Source organism: Lynx rufus, unplaced genomic scaffold, assembly GCF_022079265.1.
Source record: "Lynx rufus isolate CCGP_SWC_20201006 ecotype Redwood Valley unplaced genomic scaffold, mLynRuf1.p SCAF_1, whole genome shotgun sequence".
In the NCBI taxonomy this organism is placed as follows: domain Eukaryota; kingdom Metazoa; phylum Chordata; class Mammalia; order Carnivora; family Felidae; genus Lynx; species Lynx rufus.
In genome coordinates this window covers 17,984,899-18,010,517 of record NW_025814823.1, presented here as the reverse complement: position 1 = coordinate 18,010,517, position 25,619 = coordinate 17,984,899, and the positions used below count along the sequence as shown (strand labels likewise).

The following is a 25,619-nucleotide window of genomic DNA, read 5'->3' as shown; positions in this document are numbered from 1 at the left end:
TTATAAAGATGGCTTCATATTCTGGAGTTTTTCTTAATTCAGTTTGAATTTAACAGAAAAAAGGAAGCAAAACTGAAGGAGGTATGAAACTTGAAATAAATATTTTCCATGAGAGATACTTTTTATTTAATTTTGTCAATCTTGGTTTCATGTATTTTGGGGTTCTATTGTTAGATGCACACATTTATAATTGTCAGGTCTTCTTGATAATATAGATTATAAAATGTGTTTGTTTCTAGTGGTGTTTGTCTTTAAAGTTTATTTTATCTGAAATTAGCATAACTACTCTAGCTCTTGGTTTTTGCTTGCAAAGTCTGTCATTTCCCATCCTTTCACTTTCAACCTCTTTGTGTATTTAAACCTTTCTGTTTTTGTTTAATGTTTATGCATGTATTCTGAGAGAGAGAGCAAGCGCCTGCAGCATGAGTAGAGGAGGGGCAGGGGGGAGGGGCGGGGGAGAGAATCCCAAACAGGTTCCGCACTGTCAGAGCAGAGCCCAGTGTGGGGCTTGAATTCACAGACCATGAGATCATGACCTGAGCTGAAATCAAGAGTCAGATGCTCAACTGACTGAGCCACCCAGGTGCCCCTAAACCTTTTGTTTCTTGAAGATAGCATATGGGTAGTTGTATCTTTTTTTTTTTTAAAGGTCCATCTGCCAGTCTCTGCTTTTTGGACGGCATGTTTAATCCTTTCACATTTAATTGATGATAAAGTAGAATTTGTGTCTGCTGTTTTGTTATTCTTATGTCTTAACTGTTTTTGTTCCTCTGTCCCTCTGTTACTGCCTTCTTTTGTGTTAATATTTTCTAGTATGCTCCTTTAATTCCCTTACTGTTTATTTACATATATGTGTGTATGAGTGTGTGTGTGGTGTTTGTTAGTTTCTTAGTGGTGTCCTGGGAATTATAATTAAACATCTTAATTTATAACAGTATACTTCAGGTTAATGCCAACTTACTTTCAATAGCACACAAAAGCTTTACTCTTATGTAGACCAGGTCTCCTCTTCCTTTACACTACTATAGTTACAAATTGTATCTTTCTATGTTGTGGACTCATTAACACAGAATTATAATTATTGCTTCATGCCATTGTCTTTTGAATCAGGGGAAAAAAGGGAATTACAAATGGAAAATACATTAATACTTTCTTTGCCTATATCAGAACCTTTAGTGGTGTTATTTCTTCATGTGAATTCGAGTTACTGTCCAGTGTCTCTGTATTTTAGTCTGAAGGATTCCCCATATTTCTTTCTTTTAAAAAAAAATTTTCTTTAATGTTTATCTTTGAGAGAGATGGAGAGAAAGTGCGATCAGGGGAGGGGCAGAGAGAGAGGGAGACACAGAATCCGAAGCAGGCTCCAGTCTCTGAGCTGTCAGCACAGAGCCCGACACAGGGCTCGAACTCACGAACCGTGAGATCATGACAGATGCTCAACTGACTGAGCCACCCAGGCGCCCCTGTTTTCAGTTTTTAAGAGTCTCTTATGGTTTGGCTCCCTCCCTCTCTTTTTTTTTTTTCCTCCTTCCCCTCCCCCAGGGTCTTCCGTTAAGTTTCTCAGGATCCACATAAGAGTGAAAACATGTTATCTGTCTTTCTCTGTTTGATTTATTTCACTTAGCGTAACACTCTCCAGTTCCATCCACATTGCTACAAAGGGCCATATTTCATTCTTTCTCATTGCCAAGTAGTATTCCATTGTGCATATAAACCACAATTTCTTTATCCATTCATCAGTTGATGGACATTTAGGCTCTTTCCATAATGTGGCTATTATTGAAAGTGCTGCTATAAACATTGGAGTACATGTGTCCCTATGCATCAGCACTCCTGTATCCCTTGGGTAAATTCCTAGCAGTGCTACTGCTGGGTCATAGGGTAGATCTATCTTTAATTTTGGGGAGAACCCCCACACTGCTTCCAGAGCAGCTGTGCCAGTTTGCATTCCCACCAACAGTGCAAGAGGGTTCCTGTTTCTCCGCATCCTCTCCAGCATCTATAGTCTCCTGATTTGTTCATTTTAGCCACTCTGACCGGTGTGAGGTGGATCTCTGTGTGGTTTTGATTTGTACACTAATAATGAAGCAACAGAAAGACAAATAAAGAAATTGATCCCATTCACAATTGCACCAAGAATCATAAAAGACCTAGGAATAAACCTAACCAAAGATGCAAAAGATCTGTATGCTGACAACTATAGAAAGCTTATGAAGGAAATTGAAGAAGATATAGAGAAATGGAAAAACATTCCGTGCACATGGATTGGAAGAATAAATACTGTTAAAATGTCAATACTACCCAAAGCTATCTACACATTCAATGCAATCCCAATCAAAGTTGCACCATCATTGTTCTCGAAGCTAGAACAAGCAATCCTAAAATTTGTATGGAACCACATAAGACCCCGAATAGCCAAAGTAATTTTGAAGAAGACCAAAGCAGGAGGCTTCACAATCCCAGACTTTAGCCTCTACTACAAAGCTGTAATAATCAAGACAGCATGATATTGGCACAAAAACAGACACTTAGACCAATGGAATAGAGACTCCAGGATTGGACCCACAGAAGTACGGCCAACTAATCTTTGACAAAGCAGGAAAGAATATCCAGTGGAAAAAAGGCAGTCTCTTTAACAAATGGTGCTGGGAGAACTGGAAAGCAACATGAAGAAGAATGAAACTAGACCACTTTCTCACACCATTCACAAAAAATAAACTAAAAATGGATGAAGGACCTGAATGTGAGACAGGAAACCATCAAAACCCTAGAGAGGAAAGCAGGGAAAAACCTCTCTGACCTCAGCCGCAGCAATTTTTTACTTGACACATCTCCAAAGGAAAGGGAATTAAAAGCAAAAAAGAACTATTGGGACCTCATGAAGATAAAAATCTTCTGCACTGCAAAGGAAACAATCAACAAAACTAAAAGGCAACTGACGGAATGGGAAAAGACATTTGCAAACGACATATTGGATAAAGGGCTAGTATCCAAAATCTATAAAGAACTCACCAAGCTCCACACCCGAAAAACAAATAATCCAGTGAAGAAATGGGCAGAAAACATGAATAGACACTTCTCTAAAGAAGACATCCAGATGGCCAACAAGCACATGAAAAGATGCTCAACGTCACTCCTCATCAGGGAAATAAAAATTTCATTTTTCAATCGCCAAACAGAAGGCTAGTGACAGAAATTTCATGCACCAATAGGAGATAGCTGAAGAGAACCTTTTTTGATCCCCTTGAATTAAGGTCTGTAAAAGCTGCAAAATTCAAACCAAACTCATGCCTTAGTTAGAGCCAATGACAAATGATACAAGTACTACTTGAACTCACTTCATTTAACAAACCGACCTTCTATGAAGTGCTTTTACACATACCAGATTAGCCCTGGGTCAGAATTATGCTTCAAAAGTAAATGAAAACTGTGGCGGTTGTCAAATAAATAAAATCTATAATTTTATAATAATGTAGTAAAAATAATGGAAAGAAACTCTAAAGTAGAAAAGTATCTAATTAACATCCTCCAATCACTTCAACTTAATTTCATCCAAGTGAAATGGATTTCTAATGGTTAAGTGTTATACGGGACAGTGTGGTACTGGTACAAGGACAGACAAATAAACCAATGGGAGGAGAATAAACATTCACAAAACAAATCCACGCATATATGGTCTTGCGATTTCTGACAGTTTCCACTGCAATTCAGTGGGAAAGGATTACCTTTATAATAAATGGTGCTTGATGTACTAGATATTCATATGGGAAAAAAATTAACCTTGACCACTACCTCATCGCACAGTTAAAAATTAATCTGAGATGGATCAAAGACCTAAATGTGGAAGCTAAAGAAACCAAGCTTCTTAGAAAAAAACATGTAAGAATAACTTCATAACCTAAGGGCAGGAAGAGATTAGATAAATAAAAGTCAGGATACAGAACAAAATTAAAGTGAAGAACTTCTGTTCATCAAAACACTCCACTAAGAGAGTGAAAAGACACATTAAATTGGGAGAAAATATTTGTAATGCTTCCTTTTATCCAGAACACATTTAAAAAAAAATCTTACAAATCAGTAAGAAAAATACAGATAACCCAATAGAAAACTGGGTAACAGACTTCAAAAGACACTTCACAGAGAGTATATCCAGCAACCAATAAACATATGAAAAACTGTTCAACATCTTTATAGTCTTCAGGCAAGTGCAAATCACAAATGAAATACTACCACATAATTTCCACAATGGCTGAAACTGAAAAGATCAGCACTATCAAGTACTGGAGAGGATGTGGAACAAACGAAATTCTCACACGTTTCTGGTGGACTAAACTGGTACACACGCTTTAAAAGATGCCTGGTGGTATCTACTAACATTATCAATCCCATCACCCAGACATTCCATTCCTGTGTATACACACGAGAGAAATGAAAACTTACATCCATCAAAAGACATGTACAAGAATATTCACTGGATCCTTATTTACAATACCTAAGAACTGGAAACAATCCAGTGTCCATCAATACACTGTGGTGCATTTCTACAACTGAATTATTACACAATAACTGAAAAATAACTATTGCAGACAACATGGGTGAATCTTACAGATATGTTAAACTGAAAGGAGTCAGATCCAAAAAAGTTGGAAAAAGCATGTATCTATTTATGTGAATTTGAATAGCACACAAAAATAGGAAATAAACGTCAGATAATGGTTTGCCTTGGGGGGACTGAGTAAAGGCATAAAGAAGCCTTCTGAGATGCTGGAAATGTTTGATGTCTTGATCTGGGTGGAGATTAATGAGCATACAGAAATACAAAAATTCAACTAACTATATACTTAAGATTTGTGTACTGTCAGTTACATCGCCACTTAAAAAGAAAGTTCTTTTGATCTTTTTGTTTATATTTTGTAAGCACTGAGAATCAACAATGGATTATAAAAGTATCCAAAATTCATAAACAACATGGCCATTAATAATTAATGTACAAAAGAGCTTTATGAAAGACACGTAAGTTTTATGTACATTTTCCAATTGATAAAGTTGAACTATAAAAATCTCACATTTAAAAACGTTTAGTCTACTGAAAATTTCATATTCCACATATTAGAATGTCTCTTTTTTTAACTTTTTTTATTGGCTTTTTTTTTTTTTAATTTACATTCCAGGAGTGGAATCCAATGATTCATCCCCTACATATAACACCCAGTGCTCATCCCAAGTGTCTTCCTTAATGCCCCTTGTCCATTTAGCCATCCCCCCCCCCACAACCCCTCCAGCAACCCTCAGTTTGTTCTCTATATTTAAGAGCCTCTTATGGTTTGTCTCCCTCCCTGTTTTTATATTGTTTTTGCTTCCCTTCCCTTATGTAGAACCTCTCTTTTTAAAAAATGTATACAGCTAGAAACTAAACAGAGTTGTGCTTCCTGTGACTGTTTATTATGACACTTTTCATCCCTTTTATAGGTAGATGCACCTTTTTGGTTTTTTTTTTTAAGTTTATTTATTTATTTGGAGACAGAGCACACGCAAGCAGGGGAAGGGCAGAGGGAGAGTGAGACAGAGAATGCCAAGCAGGCCCCATGCTGTCAGGGTGGAGCCCAATGACAGCCGGCTTGATCTCACAAATTGTGAGATCATGGCCTGAGCTGAAAACCAAGAGTCAGACATTTAACCGACTAAGACACCCAGGCGCCCCTCTGATTTTTTTCAAAGAAAATGAAAAGGCTGCACCATACAAATTACAAAAACTGTTAAGCCTTTATTCCACTGTCAACTTTAGTTTTACTTTTTCAAATATCTTCCATTTAAAGTCCTCTAATTTTCTGTTCTGTAGCTTCTTAGAAGGCCACTTACCCATCTACTTTCAAAAATAAAAAAAACCAACCAAAAAAAAACAACCCTCCTATTTTTAAACTGACTTTTTCTTTTTATATATAGACTCCTTTTGCTCTATCTGCATGCATGTATGTTCTAGCAACTGACAATACATAGAACTAAGGTGTTTTTTAAAACCACTTTATTGAGAGGTATGATTGACATAACAAACAGCTGTACTTACTTAACGTATATAATTTGGTGAGTTTGGAGATACACATACACCCGTGAAACCATCACCAAATTCGATGCCATAAAACATATCCATCACCTCCAAAAATTCCCTCTTGTCCTACGTATTTACTTATGGAATTAAAGTTCTTAAGTCGATAAAAATACCCAAGATAAATCTTAAAATGCAAACTAACATTTGTTTGAGATAACTTCAAATAATTACAACTTTTTATTTAACATAATTTTATTTAAAATTTAAAAAGCATTTTAGCTGAGAATACTGTTTCTGTTTTTCCTGGCAGAACAATCTGTAAGGAATAATGTGAAACTCAAACTCTTCATGTAGGACAGCATTTCTCAAACTTTAACATGCGTACGGATGATCAGGGAACCTTCAAATGCATATTCGGATTCAGTAGGTCTAGGCAAGCCTAAGATTTTTGAACGTCTAAGAAGCTCAGAAGTGATGGCTAAGCTTCTGGTCCATTTACTACATTTCGAACAGTAAAAGAAGATTCCAAACACAAACTAAATACTAGAATTGAAGTCACAATTTATTTAAAGGACTATTTAGTTTAGTTTAGTTTAGTTTAGTTTAGTTTAGTTTTGTTTTTTCCAGAGGCCTGAGTAAATTAACCCTGACTACTATTAATTTTATTTGGGTTTCATTTATGACACATGTTAAATTAGAATTATAACACCACTATAGTGAAAAGAATTTTAGCCAACGCCTGTCTAGCTTAAATTGATATGGCACTGTGTATTTTGCAGCACAGATACACATAAACGGTTCCTGACTTATGATGGTTCAACTTAGAGTTTTTTGACTTTACAACTGTGTGAAAGCAATATGCATTCAGTAGAAACTGTATTTCAAATTCTGAATTTTGATTTTTTCCCCAGGCTATCACCAGGCAGTGCACTTCTCTCCTGTGACGCGGGGCAGAAGCAGCAAGCAGCGGCTCCCAGTCAGCCAGGCGGTCACAAGAGTAAACAACTGATGACCACTCTGTGAGCACACAACCAGTTTCTGTCTCACTTTCGGTACGATATTCAAGAGATTACATGACATACTCAATGCTTTAATTATGAAATAGCTTTTGTATTAGATGATGCTGCCCAACTGCAGGCTAATGTAAGTGTTCTGAGCATGTTTAAGATTAGGTTAAGCTAAGCTATGATGTAGGTTAGGTGTATTAAATGCATTCTCAACTTAGGATATTTTGGGGACACAACCCCGTCGTAAGTCGAGGAAGACTGAATTCCCTTTAGACATTGCTGGCTTTGCAGTTATGAAAGTTTCAAGAGAGGTGATAAGGAGGGAGTGCACACACTTGGATACTCTCAAGTGCTGCAAACTGCTTTGTTAGGGAAAAGATACAACTGTCAATAAAATGATGTCCTTGAATGTATTTTTTATAGCGAATAAAGAATTAGTTTCCAAATATGTCTTTTTAAAAGCACAGAAGGAATCATATAAAGAGTATTCATTTCTGGCAATACCTTTATTTTAAAGGCTACTCTTCCTAATAATTTTACCATATACTTAAAATTTTATTTTATTTATTTATTTATTTTACTTACTTAAAATTTTATTAACAAAAATTTCCACTTGGGTGCTTTGCTAATGAAGACCATTCTGAGTAAGTATTGTTTTCCTTATAAGGGTAGAATTTTTTTAAAAGAAGTGAATGATTTACAAGATGCAGAATAAGAAAAAAATATAATTAATATAAAATATGGAACAGTAAAATTTAATGAAAGGAGGATAATTCTTGAAAGAACCCTGACATGGTTGCAGATGTAAGCAACATGCAAGCTATAAACAGCATCATATTCCCATCTTGATTAATGTTAAAATATCCCTAAATATAGCCCAATTCATATCTGAGAAAAACATTTCAGGGCATAATTACTGATAATGACAACAGTAACCAATAATAGTCAAAACCCATCCACTGCTATAAACTCACATAACTTGTACTTAAAATATTCAAATTACAATCAATCCTCCCCCATTTATACCCTATATTGTTCTAGGTTTTAATTGAAAGATGACATCCTCTTTATCCATTTTATTTTCTTATTTTCTTGCAACTTCTATTTTAACTTTACTAGAGACATAAAATATATAAGAACCTAGTAGTCTGAGTAAAAATAGAATAAATGGATAACCATTTGGGAAAAATAAGGAAACCCTTCCTTCTCAGCATGGACAAAAATAAACTTCAGGTAGATTAAAAATTGATGTAAAAATGAAACCACAAAAACACCCAAGAACATGCATCTAAATAACTTTATTAAATAATCTAATATTGTCCCGCTGCCAGATGCTATCATATATTAAATTCTAACTATATTTTCTGGTTGTGGGGAAGTTTTCAAGCATCACATACTCCCAAAGGGAACCCTCCCCACCGACCCTGCAAAGAAAAAACCACCACTACCAACAACAACAAAAACTTCAGATTTTACTATGTAAAAACCAGAAGTAATGTGTCAGAAAATACTATAGGCAAATGTAAAAGGCCAACAATGACCTGGAGAAAATATTTCTAATAAAAGTAATAGTTAATATTCCTAATGTATAAAGAATATCAGAAAATAATAAGACAAAACCCAGTAGGAAAATGGCAAAGGACATGAACAAGAAACTCACAAACAGCCAATAAACATATTTTCAATGTTCATTCTCACTAGAATCATTGAACCCCCCCCCCCCCCGCCCCAAAAAAGATGTCACTTTTTGCTCATATAGCGTAAGGGCAAAGGTATTTTACAATGCCTATTATCCAATGTTAGCAAAGGCTGGCAATCTAAGTAGGAGCAAGCATAGATTTGAGAAAATGGGTGACAGGTAAACAGGAATGGCTGCTTAAGCATATGTATGACTGCCATTATGGCGGGCTTCGCTGAGGTTGGAGATGGTGAGTTTTGGTAAATCCAGTCTGCATGTCTACATGATTTTCTTCAGGAGTGCTCAGCAGTCAGTATACAAAAGAGAAATTGACAAGCTTAATTCAAGGTGTTCTTGCAAAGTAAGCATGGCACAATGAAAAGGGTACAAAAGATAGTAAGTTAGCACAAAATGAAGGCAACTAGTTATTCACCGAACTAATAAGTCCCATGAGATCTGGCATATAGGGATATTACTCTTTCCTTTCTTCCTTATTATGTAACCATTTTAACCATTAGTGTATGTGTGTGTGTGTGTGTGGCCAATACTAAGTGCTCACTACAACTGATATGACAAATATACAAAGGATCATAAGAGGTACTATGTACAACTATATACCAACAAACTGGACAACCCAGAAGGAATGCAACCTGCCAAAACTGAATTAGGGTGAAACAGAAAATCTGAATAGACCAACTGCTAGTAAGGAGATGAAATCAGTTTAAAAATTTTTAAAGAGAGCCCAGGACTAGATGGCTTCACTGTTATATTTCACCAAGCATTTAAAGAATTCACATCAGTCTTTCTCAAACTCTTCCAAAATATCAGTTGAAATGTCTCCTTTTTTGTTTATAGTTTTGATTTGGGTCTTCTATTTTGCTTGGTTAGTCTAGCTAATAGTTTGTCAATTTTGTTCATCTTTACAAAGAACCAACTCTTAGTTTAGTTAATCCTATTGTTTTCCTGTTCTGTATTTCATCTACTTCTGCTCTAACCTTTATTATCTCTTTCCTTCTGTTAACTTTGGGCTCAGTTTGTTCTTTCTATCGTTCCCTAAGGTGTACAGGAAGGTTACTTGGGCTTTCACTTGCTTCTTAACGTGTTTATTGCTATGAACTTCCCTCTTAGAACTGGTTTTGCTGTATCCCATTACTTCTGGTATATAGTATTTCCATTTTCATTTGTCTCAAGAAACTTTTTTATTTCCCTTTTAATTTCTTCTTTGATCCCTTGGTTGATCAGGAGTGTCTTGTTCAATTTCCATGTTAAATTTTCCAGTTTTCCTCATTACTGATTTCAGTTTCATATCATTGTGGTCAGGGAAGATAGCTGATATAGTTTAAGCCTCTGAATTTGCTAAGATTTCTTTTGTAGCCTACATTATTTCTATCCTAGAAAATGTTCCATGTGTGCTATTTATCTTTTGCCTATTTTTGTGTCAGACTATTTTGTTGTTGTTGAGTTTTGAAAGTCCTCATATATTCTATGTGTTCCAAATACAATGTTGTGAGGCTTTTGTCCCATTTTAAGAATTTTATAATTTTAGGTCTACCTTTAAGTCTTTGATCTTATTTGAGTTAATTTTTGTATATGGTGTTAGATAAGGGTCTAACTTCATTTTTTGCATGTGATTATCCAGTTTTCACAACACCATGTTCCTTCCCGCTTGGATGGTCTTGGCATCCTTGCCAAAAATCTTTTGACCATAAAAGCAAGGGTTTATTCCTGGGTTCTCTATTCTATTTCATTGCGCTATGTATCTGCCTTTATGTTAATACTATATTGTTTTCATTACTGTTGCTTTGTATTAAGTTCTGAAATTAGGAAATGTGAATACTCTAGCTTTCTTCTTTTTCAAGATTGTTTTGGCTATGCAGGATCCTGTGAGATTCCACATGAATTATAGAATGGGTTTTTCTATTTTTGAAAAAAATGTCCTTGAGATTTTGGTAAGAATTATACTGAATCTATAATTGTTTTGAATTGATATCTTAATAATAGAAAGTCTTCTAATCTATGAACATGGGATGTCTTTCCATTGATTTATGTCCTCTTCAATTTCTTTCAGCAACATTTATAATTTTCATTGTACAAGTCTATCATCTCCTTGGTTAATTCCTAAGCATTTTATTCTTTTTAATGCTATTATAAATAGAATTTTTTCATAATTTCCTTTCCATTGTTAGTGTATAGAAATGTAACGGATTTTTTGGTATTGATTTTACACCCTGCTACTTTGCTGAAGTCACTCACTAGTTTTTTTTGTTTGTTCGTTTTTTTGCTAGAATCTTTAGGGTTTTCTACATATAAGATCACATCATCTACAAAGACAATTTTACTTTTGCCTTTCCAATTTGGGTAACTTTTGTTTCTCTTTCTTAACTAACTGCTATGGCTAGAACTTGCAAGACTATTTTGTTTGTTTGTTTTAATGTTCATTTATTTTTGAGAGAGAGAGGCAGAGCACGAGCAGGGGAGGGGCAGAAAGGGAGGGAGACACAGAATCCAAAGTGGGCTCCAGGCTCTGAGTTGTCAACACAGAGCCCAACATGGAGCTCGCCAGCAGTGACATCATGACCTGAGCTGAAGTCAGACACTTAACTGACTGAGCCACCCAGGCGCCCCACTTCAACACTATTTTTAACAGAAGTGGTGAAAGTGGGCATACTTGCTTTGTTCCTGATCTTAAAGGAAAAGCTTTTAGTCTTTTCCTTTAGGAAAAGAGCATGATGTTTGCTGGAGGTTTTGTATTATGTTGAGATAGTTTCCTTCAATTCTTAGTTTGTTGAGTGTTTTTATCATGATAGGGTGCTGAATTTTGTCAAATGCTTTTTCTGCATCAATTGAGATGACCATGTAGTTTTTTTTTCCATTTGTTACATGATAACTATATTGTGTGACTTTCATATGCATTCCAGGAATAAATCCCACTTGATCATGGTGTAAAATCTTTTTAATATGCTTCCTAATTTGGTTTGTTAGTATTATGCTGATGATTTTTGCATAGGTTTCATGAGGGATATTGGTCCCTAGTTCCTTTTTTTTAAAATTTTTTTTTAACGTTTATTTTATTTTTGAGAGAGACAGAGACAGCGAGTGGGTTAGGGGCAGAGAGAGAGGGAGACACAGAATCGGAAGCAGGCTCCAGGCTCTGAGCTATCGGCACAGAGCCCGACGTGGGGCTCGAACTTACAAGCCGTGAGATCATGACCTGAGCCAAAGTCGGACACTCAACCGACTGAGCCACCCAGGCGCCCCTCTAGTTCCTTTTCTTGTAGTGTCTTTTTCTGGCTTTGGTTTCAGGGTAAGACTGGCCTCATGGAATGAGTTAAGAAGTGTTCCCTCCTCTTCAATTTTTAAAAAAAGTTTGAGAAGGACTGATACTAGTTCTTTAAATGTTTAGTAGAACTCACCAGTGAAGCCATGAGATCTAGGGCTTTTGTTTGCAGAGTGGGTGTGCAATTGATTTTTGATTACTGATTTGATCTCTCTACTAGTTATAGGTCTATTCAATCTAATTCTTCATGAGTCCTGGTAGCTTTTGTATTTCTAGGAATTTGTCCATTTTATCTGATTATCCAATTTGTTGGCATATCGTTGTTCATTAATACTCTCTTAAAGTCCTTTTTATTTCCATACAATTGGTAGTAATGTCTCACTTTCATTTCTAATTTTAGTAATATGAATCTTCTCTTTTTTCTTAGTCTAGACTAGGTAACGGTTTGTCAATTTCGTTGACATATTCAAAGAACCATATTTTGGTTTGACTGATTTTCTCTTTGTTTTTCTTTTCTTTTTTTTTTTTTTTTTTAAATTTTTTAATGTTTATTTATTTTGGGGACAGAGAGAGACAGAGCATGAATGGGGGAGGGGCAGAGAGAGAGGGAGACACAGAATCGGAAGCAGGCTCCAGGCTCTGAGCCATCAGCCCAGAGCCTGACGCGGGGCTCGAACTCACGGACCGCGAGATCGTGACCTGGCTGAAGTCGGACGCTTAACCGACTGCGCCACCCAGGCGCCCCTTCTCTTTGTTTTTCTAATCTCCATTTAGATTAAAGACTGCTCTAGTCTTTATTATTTCCTTTGTGTTAGATTTGAGTTCAGTGTATTCTTTTCTCATTCCTGAAGGTGTAAGTTAGTTGATGATTTGACATCTTTCTTATTTTATTTTGTTTTTTGAGAGAGAGAGAGAGAGAGATTGCAAGCAGGGGAGAGGGGTAGAAGGAAAGAGAGAGAATCTTAAGCAGGCTCCACACTCAGCACAGAGCTCCACAACCCAGGGATCATGACCTGAGCTGAAATCAAAAGCTGGATACTCAATCCACTGAGCCACCCAGGGGCCTTTCTTGATTTTTAAATGTAAGTATTTATAGTTATAAAGTTTCCCCTTGATACCACTTTCACTGCATCCTGTAAGTTTTGACATGTTGTGTTTTCATTTTCATTTGTCTCTAAGTAGTTTATGATTAAATTTCTATAGATTTGTGAGTAAATTCAGTTTTCTTTTTGTTACTGATTTGTAACTTTATCCTGTTGTGGTCAGAGAGGACAGTTTGTATCATGTCTATCTTTTAAAATATACTAAGATCAATTTGTGGCCTAACATACAACTACCATGGAAAATGAGCAATGTGTACGTCAGAAGAACGTGTACACTGTTGTTTTTGTTGGATAGAGTGCTCTGTATACGTTCATTAGATCTCATCAGTTGACTGTGTCAACTTCTGTCTGATGATTCTATTAATGCAAATAGGTTACTGAAGTCTCCAACTATAAATACAGATCTATTTCTCCCTTCAATTCTGTTAGTTTTGGCTTCATATATTTTGCTGTTTGTCATCAGTTAAGTTTAATAATTGTTTTATGTTCTTGCTGTATTGAACCTTTGATTAATATCCAATTGCCCTTGTTTATCTCCTATAATAATTTTTGACTTAAAGTTTATTTTGTCTTAAACTCAAAATGGATAAAGGACCTGAATGTGAGACAGGAAACCATCAGAACCCTAGAGGAGAAAGCAGGAAAAAAACCTCTCTGACCTCAGCCGCAGCAATTTCTTACTTGACACATCCCCAAAGGCAAGGGAATTAAAAGCAAAAATGAACTACTGGGACCTCATGAAGATAAAAGCTTCTGCACTGCAAAGGAAACAATCAACAAAACTAAAAGGCAACCAACGGAATGGGAAAAGATATTTGCAAATGACGTATCGGACAAAGGGCTAGTATCCAAAATCTATAAAGAGCTCACCAAACTCCACACCCAAAAAACAAATAACCCAGTGAAGAAATGGGCAGAAAACATGAATAGACACTTCTCTAAAGAAGACATCCAGATGGCCAACAGGCACATGAAAAGATGCTCAACGTCGCTCCTCATCAGGGAAATACAAATCAAAACCACACTCAGATATCACCTCACGCCAGTCAGAGTGGCCAAAATGAACAAATCAGGAGACTATAGATGCTGGAGAGGATGTGGAGAAACGGGAACCCTCTTGCACTGTTGGTGGGAATGCAAACTGGTACAGCCACTCTGGAAAACAGTGTGGAGGTTCCTCAAAAAATTAAAAATAGACCTACCCTATGACCCAGCAATAGCACTGCTAGGAATTTACCCAAGGGATACAGGAGTACTGATGCATAGGGGCACTTGTACCCCAATGTTTACAGCAGCACTCTCAACAATAGCCAAATTGTGGAAAAAGCCTAAATGTCCATCAACTGATGAATGGATAAAGAAATTGTGGTTTATATACACAATGGAGTACTACGTGGCAATGAGAAAGAATGAAATATGGCCCTTTGTAGCAACGTGGATGGAACTGGAGAGTGTGATGCTAAGTGAAATAAGCCATACAGAGAAAGATACCATATGTTTTCACCCTTATGTGGATCCTGAGAAACTTAACAGAAACCTATAGGGGAGGGGAAGGAAAGAAAAAAAAAGAGGTTAGAGTGGGAGAGAGCCAAAGCATAAGAGACTCTTAAAAACTGAGAACAAACTGAGGGTTGATGGGGGTGGGAGGGAGGGGAGGGTAGGCGATGGGCATTGAAGAAGGCATCTTTTGGGATGAGCACTGGGTGTTGTATGGAAACCAATTTGACAATAAATTTCATATATTAAAAAAAATAATAATAAAGTTTATTTTGTCTGATGTTATCACCACGTTTGCTCTCTTCTGGTTAGTATTTACATGGATTATCTTTCTCCTCCCTTTCACTTTCATTATGTGTCTTTAGATGTAAAATAAGTCTCCTGTAGAGAGCATATAGTTGCATCTTGTAGTTTTATCCATTCTGCCAATCTCTTCTCTTTTTATTGGAGAATTTAATCTGTTTATATTCAAGGTAAATACTGGTAAGAAGAAACTTACTTCTACCATTTTGCTATTATTTTCTATATACCTTATAGTCTTTTGTTGTCTCTCATTTCCTGCATTATTGTCTTTTTTTAAAGTTGGTTTTTATAGTGAATGCAACATTCCAATTCTCATTTTTTTGTGTGTATTTAGCTATTTTCTTTGTGTTTCCCATGAGGATTACGTTTAAGGTCTGAAAATTATGTAACACTCTAATCTGACTTTATACCAGCTAACGTCAATAACCTACAAAAAACCTCTGCTCCTTTACAGCTCCACCCCCACCCTGTCAGTGGCTGATGTCCCGAAATACAAACTAATAATTATTTTAAATGCATTAGCCTCTTAAATGCATCATGTAGACAAAAAATGGAATTACAAACCAAAGTCACAACAATGCTAGCTTTTACAGCAAATATTTTTTTTAGAAGATACTAGGCTCTTAAATCATGTAACAAAAAGTGGAGTTCAAACATTTGTTACAATACTGACTTTTAGTTGCTTGTGTGTTTACCTTTATCGAGATCTTTATTTCTTCATAAAGCTTGGAGTTACTGTCTCCTGTCCTTACATCTCACCCTGCAGGGCTCCCTTGAGCATTTCTTACAGGGCAGGGCTAGTAGTAATGAGCTCCCTCAGCTTTATTTTATTTGGGAAGGCCTCATTTTTGTGAAAGAATGCCCTCACTTTTGAAAGACCGTCTTGATTTTTTTTCTTCTTTGAGCACTTTAAGTTTTATTTATTTATTTTGAGTGGGAGACGGATTCTGTCAGTGCAATTTTTGTCTCGGTGCAGAGACAGATTACAGGTGCCTCCAACTTCACCACCTTCCCTGAAAACTATTTTTGTGTATTGATCTGGTCACCAAATAACTTCCTAAATACATTTACTAGTTCTAAAACTTTTCAATTAATTTTCTTGGGTTTTTGAAGTAGACAATCACAGCATCTAGAAATAATCTAATGTCTCCTCCTTTGAAATAGTTATACCTCTCACTTTTTAATCTGGTCTTTCTATTATTTAAAAATGTTATTGGCAAGCATTCTTGTCTTATTCTTTCTTGACTTACATAGAGTATATTGGTAGTGCTTCTGTGTTCATTATAATGTGGGCTGTTAGTTTTACTTATCTTTACATGGTTAAAGAAGAATTTTTGCTTTCTTATTTAGTAAGATTTTTCCTCCAACAACCTGATCAACTATCATGATAATATAAAATTTTCTTATTTAACACTGAGATATTTAATGTATTTTCTAACACTTAAACATTCTTGTATTTCTGCAAATAACCCATACTTGTTTTGAACATAATGCTGGATTTGGCTTAATGGTATTTTTAACTTTTTTTTTTTTTAATTTAAAGTGACTGATTTGTGATTTTCACTTTTGTACTGTCTTCTAAAGGCTTTTATGTCAGTGTTACAACACCTAAATTGAACTGGGAATTCTTCTATATTTTCCTGTGTTCTGGATAATTATCTGTTCATAGGTGTGGATGAAGCTATCTGTATAACCTCAACTAAGCCTAGCAGCATGTTCTCCAATAATTTTTCTTCCCTCGCCAGGTGTATTCAAGTTTTCCACTTCTTTTTTTTACCCTTTTGTCCACTTATATTGTCTTAAAATCACTCTTTGTATTCAGATTTTCAGATTATTTTAGCATAAGACTGTTACATTTTAATATGGTATTTTCTAATAAATTTTAGTTCGTATCTCTGGTTAATATCTCAAATTTCTGATATTCTAATTTTTAATTCTTTTTTTTTTTTTTGGTTAAAGAATTGTCAGAAGGTTGTCAATTTTGTTGGATCTTCTCAAAAAATCAATTTTTCCTGTTTCCTAATTTATCACAGAAATTTAATTCCATCTTTCCTTTTACCATTTTGTTTTGTCGTTCTCTTTCACATTTCAAAAATATGAATGCCTACTATGTTTTCAGTCTGTAGCCCACATGTTTTCCAACCGGTAAAACTTTGGGTAATAAGCGCAACCGTGCGCTTTTCCACGTTCTACAGTCTGGCTCCTGTCCTCAGCACACAGCTGCAATTGTTCTCAGTAAGTCACGGATCCCTATATGTTGTCCAAGATAACAAATCTACTGTCCTTTTTTTACTAGAACTCTTTATACGGTATCTGTCATTAACCATGTCCTGCTTCTTGAAACTCTATTCTCTTGGCTTGTCTGAGAAAACCCTTTCCTTGCTTTTCTCCTGAGTCTCCCATCATCCTCCCTCAGCATCCCACCACGGTGGGCTTCTTTTCTTCTCTTAAATGTCAGGGTTTCCCAAGACTGTGTGTCTGAGAACTTTGCTCTTATTAAACATGATTCATAGTGACCTCATCCAAATCCATGGATCGAACTATCTTTTATATGTAAAACTATCTAAACCCATTGTACAGCTCCCAACTAGATAAGACAAAATAAGATATCTCAAGGTATCCTGTCTAACTAATGTCAGCAATATCATCTTTATCCTGTAAATTTTACCATCTTTCCAGGTTACAGATACTTGTGAGTACTATCAATATTCCCAGGTTGGTAACATAGGAATTATTTTAGGTTCCTCCCTCTGATGTACCCATATTCAATGTGTTCCTTCATGGCTGTTCCTAGAATCTCTACCTTAGAGCATGATTTTCATAAAAAACTACCCTGATACTCCCATAATCTTCCTGTCTGCAACCTGGTCTCTCTCCTATCTACATGCTACACCACTTTCCAGATGATTTTTTTTTTATTTAAATTTACTTATTTTGAGAGAAAGAGAAGCAGCAGGGAAGAGGCAAAGAGAGAGGGGGACAGAGGATCTGAAGCGGGCTCTGTGCTGACAGCAGAAAGCCCAACGCAGGGTTGGAACTCACGGACTATGAGATCATGACCTGAGCCGAAGTTGGACACTTAACCAACTGAACCACGCAGGCGCCCCCAGGTGATTTTTTAATAAATGAAATATTTGTTTACTGGTGACTCACAGCTTGTGCTCTTACACATTCTTTTTATTTCCCCTACTTAGGATAGCCTCTGTCTACCCCCTTATCTACCTATTTAAATTCTACGTCCTTCCAAGTTTAAGCCTTCTATCTCCCTCTCTGGAAAGCTCCTTCTCCTTTTGTGCTAGCATTGCACCTTGGGCACATGTCTTTCATAAAACATGTGGTTCTATGGCAACCACTGATTAATTTAACTATTTTCCACTAAAGGAGAAGCAACCTGAGGCCAACCAATCTTGTTTGCCACTGTACTCTCATCAGCTAGCAAATGTTTGTTCATGTTCAAAGTACACATGAACTATTTTAAAAAATTTTTGTTTAAGTAAGAACTCATGTAAACATATACACAACCAGAACTGTTAGTCAGAGAAAGGCAGATATCACATGATTTCATTCATATGTTGGAATCTGAGAAACGTAACATATGACCATAGGGGAAGGGAAGGAAAAGTAAGATACAAACAGAGAAGCAAACCATAAGAGTCTCTTAAACAGAGAACAGGGTTGATAGGGGTAGGGAAAATGGGTGATGGGCACTGAGGAGGGCACTTGTTGGGATGAGCACTGGGTGTTGTATGGAAGTGATGAATCACGGGAATCTACTCCTGAAGCCAAGACTACACTGTATGTTAACTGACTTGACGATAAAAAAGTTTAGAAAACTAACTAAATAAATAAAATCTTAAAGAAAAAAAAAAAGAACGGACTACTAGTAAACTTACATAAACAAAAATACATACAACAGAAAAAAACATAAGCGGGTCCAGGTCCATAAATTCATGTTGCTTTTCCAAAAGAATTTGAGTCCTACAGGAGGTCAGACTCCTAAGCTTCTCTGAACTTAGGAATGTAAAAATTGACCAGATAACTCAGGATTGGAATGCTACCAACTATTCTATATTACAATTCTGGGTCTAACATAGCCAGACTATTAGAGTGGTATGATTAAAAGAAAAAAAAAAAAAAAAAGCTAGTATGTTGATTGTAATGCATCCTTAAAAGACCTAAGTCCTTAATAATGAAATAAAAATAAAAAAGGGTTTGCTTATTGTAAATCCATTCCTTAAGGTCTTATCACAACACACTGCTTAGCTGAAAATATTAGCTCTTGGGACTCTCAGATTTTTGTTACCAGATTTTTGTTGTGGTGCTTTATTTGTTTCCGGTGGGAGTTTTTTATTATCTTGTTTATTTTCATAATTAATTGCAGTATATAACTCAAAGGAGCATAAATTTCTTAAGGACAAAGCTGGACCATCAGAGAGTAAAACTATAAGCAAACTGTTTAGAAAAAAACATTCAGTAAGAGTTTCAGTTTTCCAATCTGTATGTCATCTTAGCCCTAACCTAAATATAGTAAGTTTGCTTTAATTACAACTTTTTGGTTATAGAAAACTGGTAGTGAAACTAAGGCTTGAGATTCTACCTCTAATTATGACTCAATGTTATACTGTTCCAGGAACCCAGCCTATAAGCCCAGATCCAGTAAAGCCATCTCAAAATAAATTTAATTGTTCACAGGAAGAACTCAAAACAACACTGTATGGAATGGGAAAAAATTACCAATGTAAAAACAGTAAAACATTTTTAAATGTGCAAAACTCACACTCACATAGTTTAAGAACTGCATTTTCCAAACATACCTTGTCCATTAATTTACTTGCATGAAGACTCAAGCTATTGAAGAATATTTTTTTGCTTAGCAAATGCATTTCTTCAATGGTAGTCAATAATGTAGTTGCACTATTTCCAACAATGCCACTAAAAGCAAAGAATATTTCAGGTTGCAAAACAAGCCTCACACAATGAGTTCTTTAACTGAATATAATTCGCTTAAAAGATCTAGATTTAAAATAAAAGTATGTATGGAGAATATAAGCTGTGAATTAAAAACAACTACTTTAGTTTCACATAAAAATGACAGAGATATTTTACTTAAGAGTTAGGTAACAAACAAATGTTTCCAGTGTTTCACAATCTCTTTTAGAAAAACACTTACAAGATGGAAATCCATCTATTTTTCTCTATTACGGTAAATGCATGTCTTGAATATCCAAGACCTAATTTTAACTTTAAGGAAGCCATTCCATCAATAATAACGCTATTCATAAAATATTTAAATTTTACTAACACTGATTTATTCTTTCCATTAAAACTCTTACACCAGGGGCGCCTGGGTGGCTTAATCAGTTAAGTGTCTGACTTCAGCTTGGGTCATGATCTTGTGGTTCGTGAGTTGGAGCCCCGCATCGGGCTGTGTGCTGACAATGCAGAGCCTGCCTTGGATCTTCTGTCCTTCTCTCTTTCTGCCCCTCCCCCCACTTGTTCTCTCTCTCTCTCTCTCTCTCTCCCCCAAAAATAAGTAAACATTAAAAAAAAGGTGAGTAAAACAAAACAAAAAACTCTGACATCGTATATAAATTATAAAGTTTCTCAATTTTTATACGACTGCCTAAGTAGCAGCAAATTTAGACTGAATATGAAAAATCTTGTAATATTTTAAAATATCTAATTATTAGCACACTCTATACTCCTCAATTTGCTATTACAAGGATATTTCTTAGACCTATCTAAGGAATTTTCTCATTTTTGCTAGAATGTAAAACAAGCCTGTATATAAAACAATTCCCAATTTTATTCTAATTCATGTACTGAAAGTCATTTAAAAATTTGATATTAGGAGAAAAGGTTTTTGTTGATGTGAAAATATACCATAATCCAGTAGGAAATCCTAATTTCTAATGGCACAATACCATCTTACTATACCTAAAAGAAATTTAGATTGCTGAAAATAAATATAATGGCATTACTAAATACCATTAGATAGTAAACAAACAAAAAAAGCCAATTTACAGAAAACTGATATATTACACATGACATGTTATAAAAGCAAATACTAATGCCATTTACTTCAGTACATTCTGAAACTAAAACAAATTGGAATGAATTCTTATATAGTTAATGCAGGCAAACCAAATTAACAAACATATATATAAAGTAAACAGCAAAATAAAAGCAAATTCCTAAACAGGTAGCCATAATACCTATATTTACAAAAAAGAAAGTATTTCAATTAAAAATAGTATAAGCTAAACACCAAAATAAACTGAAAGAAATTCCCACACATGCCTATACATACAATAAAAATAAGTATGTTTCTGAATAGTAAAATATACCAAGCAACAGGGGAAAAAACTGAATGGATACAAACAGAAACTGATATTTAAAAATTTCTTTAATGTTTATTTATTTATTTTGAGAGAGAGAGAGATGAGTGAGTTGGGGTGGGGCAGAGAGAGAGGGAGAGAGAATCCCAAGCAGGCTCTGTGCTGTCAGCAGAGAGCCCGATGCGGCACTCGAACTCACGAACCATGAGATCAATTATGACCTGAGCTGAAATCAAGAGTTGGACACTTAACTGACTGACCCGCCCAGACGCCCAGAAACTGACATTTTAATGAAAACTTTGGAGAGATAACAACATATGTTTACATTCATTAAAAAAAAAAAATTGGAGTTATCAGCCATATTTTGCACTTACTCAGATCTAGAATTTACTAATGGTTGCAAAGTACTCAACAGGTACCAGTAACCGGGCCAAGTACTTACAGATGGTTATTGCATTTCACTCCATATTTATACCCAACGTGCTTATCCTGCCATTACTTGATTTTTCAATTTTAGGTATTATTTACAAAAACTCTGCTATGGAAGATGAGAGTCAAATTCTCTCAACATAATGCTCATCCCCCACCACAATATACCCAAACTTCAGCTTTCCCAGGCTCTCTAATACAGTTATATCACAGGGTTCTGGTGAATAAACACTCAATGTTTACAATATCACAGGCATGTAAATACTATTCAGAGCTAACTGAGGCATCAGGGAATTCAACATAAGGGAATGAGCAGGCTGATGAAGAAGACAAACCCCAGTGTCACAGCCTTGCAAGAGGCCTGGAAAGCAACCAGTCCAGACTGGAGGAAGAGAATGAGGGTTCCAAGAGGAATGTAGGAAGGGAAGAGGGGAGAGAAGTTGGGAAGAATTGGTAGATGTGCTTGACTACACGGTGAGAAAATGTGGAGTCTACTTAAGGGTTTGGGTCTGCAGCAAAAGCACTACCAGGAATTTATCCAAAGGATACAGGACAGGGGCACATGTACCCCAATGTTTATAGCAGCGCTTTCAACAATATGGAAAGAGCCCAATGCCCATCAACTGATGAATAGATGAAGCCGTGGTATATTTATACAATGGAATACTACTTGGCAATGAAAAAGAATGAAATCTTGCCATTTGCAACGATGTGGATGAAACTAGAGGGTATTATGCTAAGTGAAGTAAGTCCGAGAAAGACAGAAATCTTATGTTTTCACTCATATGTGGAATTTAAGAAACTTAAGACCATGGAGGAAGGGAAGGAAAAAAAAAAAAGTTACAGACAGAGAGGAAGACAAGCCATAGGAGACTCTTAAATACAGAGAACAAACTGAGGTTTGATGGGGGTAGAGGGGCAGGGGGCTGGGGAAAATAGGTGATGGGCCTTGATGAGGGCACCTGCTGGGATAAGCACTGGGTGTTGTATGTAAGTGATGTATCACAGGAATCTGCTCCCAAAGCCAAGAGCACACTGTATACACTGCACGCTAACTTGATGATAAATTATATAGTAAAAGAAAAAAAATTGGGGTCTAAAACAGCGATCAGGACATAGGAAAGTAAGCAAATACAAAAACAAAGCAATTACTAAGTACAGAGAGAAAAAGGTTTACAAGTAAGGAAATGTAATCAAAGTATGTTGGATTCCCTGTTTTCATGGATTCTGCATCTTCCTTCGCCTCTTTTACTACTGCCTTTTGATGGAATCTATCCTCTGGGAGTTTGAATGTATAGGGGGCATTTTTTTTTTTTTTGAAAATTTGCACATCTCCTATTTTTCCCCAATTTTCTTTGTGGGTTTCTTTTCTTTCTAACCTCTAAATATGAGAGCTCCCCAGGTCTCAGTCTTAGGCCTCTTCTTCAACTGTACTTACTTGCTAAGTGATCTTACCTAGTCCTGTTGCTTCAAATACCATCTATATGCTGCAAGCTACCAGATGTATAGGTTCAGCCCTGACTTCTCTGTTGTCTGCTCACTCAACATATCCCACCGCATGTTCCCAGGGATGCTGAATCCCACACGGCCAACACTGAGCTGAACTCTTCAGTACCCACCCACTCCCATAAACCTGTTCCTCTCCAGCATCCTCCCTCTCAGCAAACGACAATACCACCCATCTAACTGTTCAAACCAAAAGCCAAGAATTCGTCCCAGACTCCCCACATTTCACCCTACCTAGTCCATATATATTTCCTATTGTCTCTGGAAACCCTACTTTTCATCACCAAGACTATCACTCTGACACATCACCATCTCTGCTCAGAACACAGACTGCTTCCTAAATACCTTGTTCCCCTTTACCCTGGTACACTACATTATCCACAGTGTCCAGAGTCACCTTATATACCATAAATCAGCTCAAGTCACTGAAACATCCCCACCCACCCACACACACATACATCTTCTCCAACCCTCTCAGTATAAAATCAAAATCTTCACCATAGCCTACAAAGTCCCACATGATCTGGCCTTTGCTTACCTCTCTGATTTCATTCCTCCCTACTCCTTCCATTCACTCTATTCCAACCACTGGCCTTCCTTATGGTGCTGTAAAATGCAAGCTTTTTCCAGCCTCAGGACCAGAATACCCTGTCCAGGATGCTCTTTAACAAGATCTTTACATGCCCGACTCCTTCACGCTGTGCAGGTCTGTGTTCAAATATCACCTCCACCAAAAGGCCTTTAAAATAGCCCCATGCACATACACTTGCTCATATGTGGTCACTCCCTATACTTCGTTTCCTTTCTCCTGCTTTATTTCACCTCGTTGCCCTTAGCACTATCTAAATTATTATTTTATACTTGTTTGTCTTTCTCCCCATTAGAGTAAGTTTAAGCGGTTTTGTTCACTGCCATATCTTTAGCATCTAGTAGACTGACGTCTGCAATCAATTTTTTAATTGACTAAATGAGGAAATATGTGAACAAGTAAAAGTAAAAAAAGTACATGGAAAAAAATGATCAAAAGATCCAACTGTCATCCTCAAAGTCATCACCTTCAAAGATAGAAAAATTATAATTCTCAGAGTCTAATAAATATATTACCTTCAGAATCCAAGTGATTTTTTCTTAGCATTCTTTGTATTAGAAACTGAGTTATCTTTATCTTCAAATGATAAATTTTGTTCAGTACCATCATGGGTATTACTACATAAATAATTTAAAAATTATTTAGCACTACCTTTGCCTAATACGGCATTAGTTATGTGTTAGCTGCTTTCAGCTGCTGTTGTGTTTTCTAAGTACATATCATTCTCTTATTTTAGGAAGCTTACAACATCACAATTGAAACTAGTTTATTGCTTCTGAGTCATGGCAAATGATGGTAATAAATTTATATCTAAAATGTTAGAGGACTAACCCAAATCCTATCACTGATTAGTTATATATAGCCTGTGGCTTGTTGGTTTTGTTTAAAAATTTACCGGGGTGCCTCAGTGGCTCAGTCGGTTAAGCGTCCGACTTTGGCTCAAGTCATGATCTTGTGGTCTGTGAGTTCGAGCCCCACATCAGGCTCTGTGCTGACAACTCAGAGCCTGGAGACTGCTTCGGATTCTATGTCTCCCTCTCTCTGCCCCTCCCCCACTTGCACTCTCTCTCTGTCTCTCAAAAAATGAATAAGTATTAAAAAAAACTTTTTTTTTAATTTACTAATAGCATGTGAATTCCATCTCTTAACTGTGAAGTTCTGGGTGGCTAGTCTCAGCTACAAGAAGGTAGGGAACGTCACTACCATAGTCTTTTGGTGCTTCCTTAACTAGAGATCCCTGCACCTCTCCTATTAGTTATAATAACCCCTGGATTTTAACAATTGGACTTCTGTTCCTGATACTAACATACTGGATGAAAAATAATTGTTAAGTCATTTTTAATGGACTAATAATGGAAACTATCCAAAATATAGTGTGAAAGGTCATTGTTTTAACACAACTACATGGAACACAAGACACGGAATATGGTCTTATAGTGACATTTATAATAAAGCTCAAGTGTATACCATCACTGCAAAGTGAAGATAAATGAATCTTTCGGAGTCAAAGATCAAATTATAGAGAAAATAAGTGGTTCCTAATCAGATAAAGTAGCTTTTATTGAAAGCAGACAAAGCTATAGTTCTGTTTTATCATTAATAGAAAACTAAATGTTAAAAAAAAAAAAAACTTACATTATTTATACCCAGAATAGGACACTTCACTTATTGTGCTCTATTTTGAGCGTAATGTATAATTACTGTAGGTACCATGGATCTCTTTTACTAATGCAGAAGAACTAAAAAAATACTCACACTACAAACTTATACTGTTATATAGGCTGTGTGTGTGTGTGTGTGTGTGTGTGTGTGTGTGTGCGCACAGTTATGTTTGGGGAAGAAAGGG

General features: G+C 36.1%; 1 protein-coding gene across 2 annotated transcripts in view; it reads right to left on the bottom strand.

Moving 5' to 3' along the window:
• Positions 1-25,619, bottom strand: part of COG6 (component of oligomeric golgi complex 6) — an 80,888-nt gene that overhangs the window by 23,367 nt on the left and 31,902 nt on the right. For both annotated transcript variants that reach the window (XM_047079071.1, XM_047079066.1), the window contains exon 13: positions 19,726-19,843. In XM_047079071.1, coding sequence (XP_046935027.1) covers positions 19,726-19,843 — 118 coding nt within the window. The remainder of the gene's footprint in view (positions 1-19,725; positions 19,844-25,619) is intronic.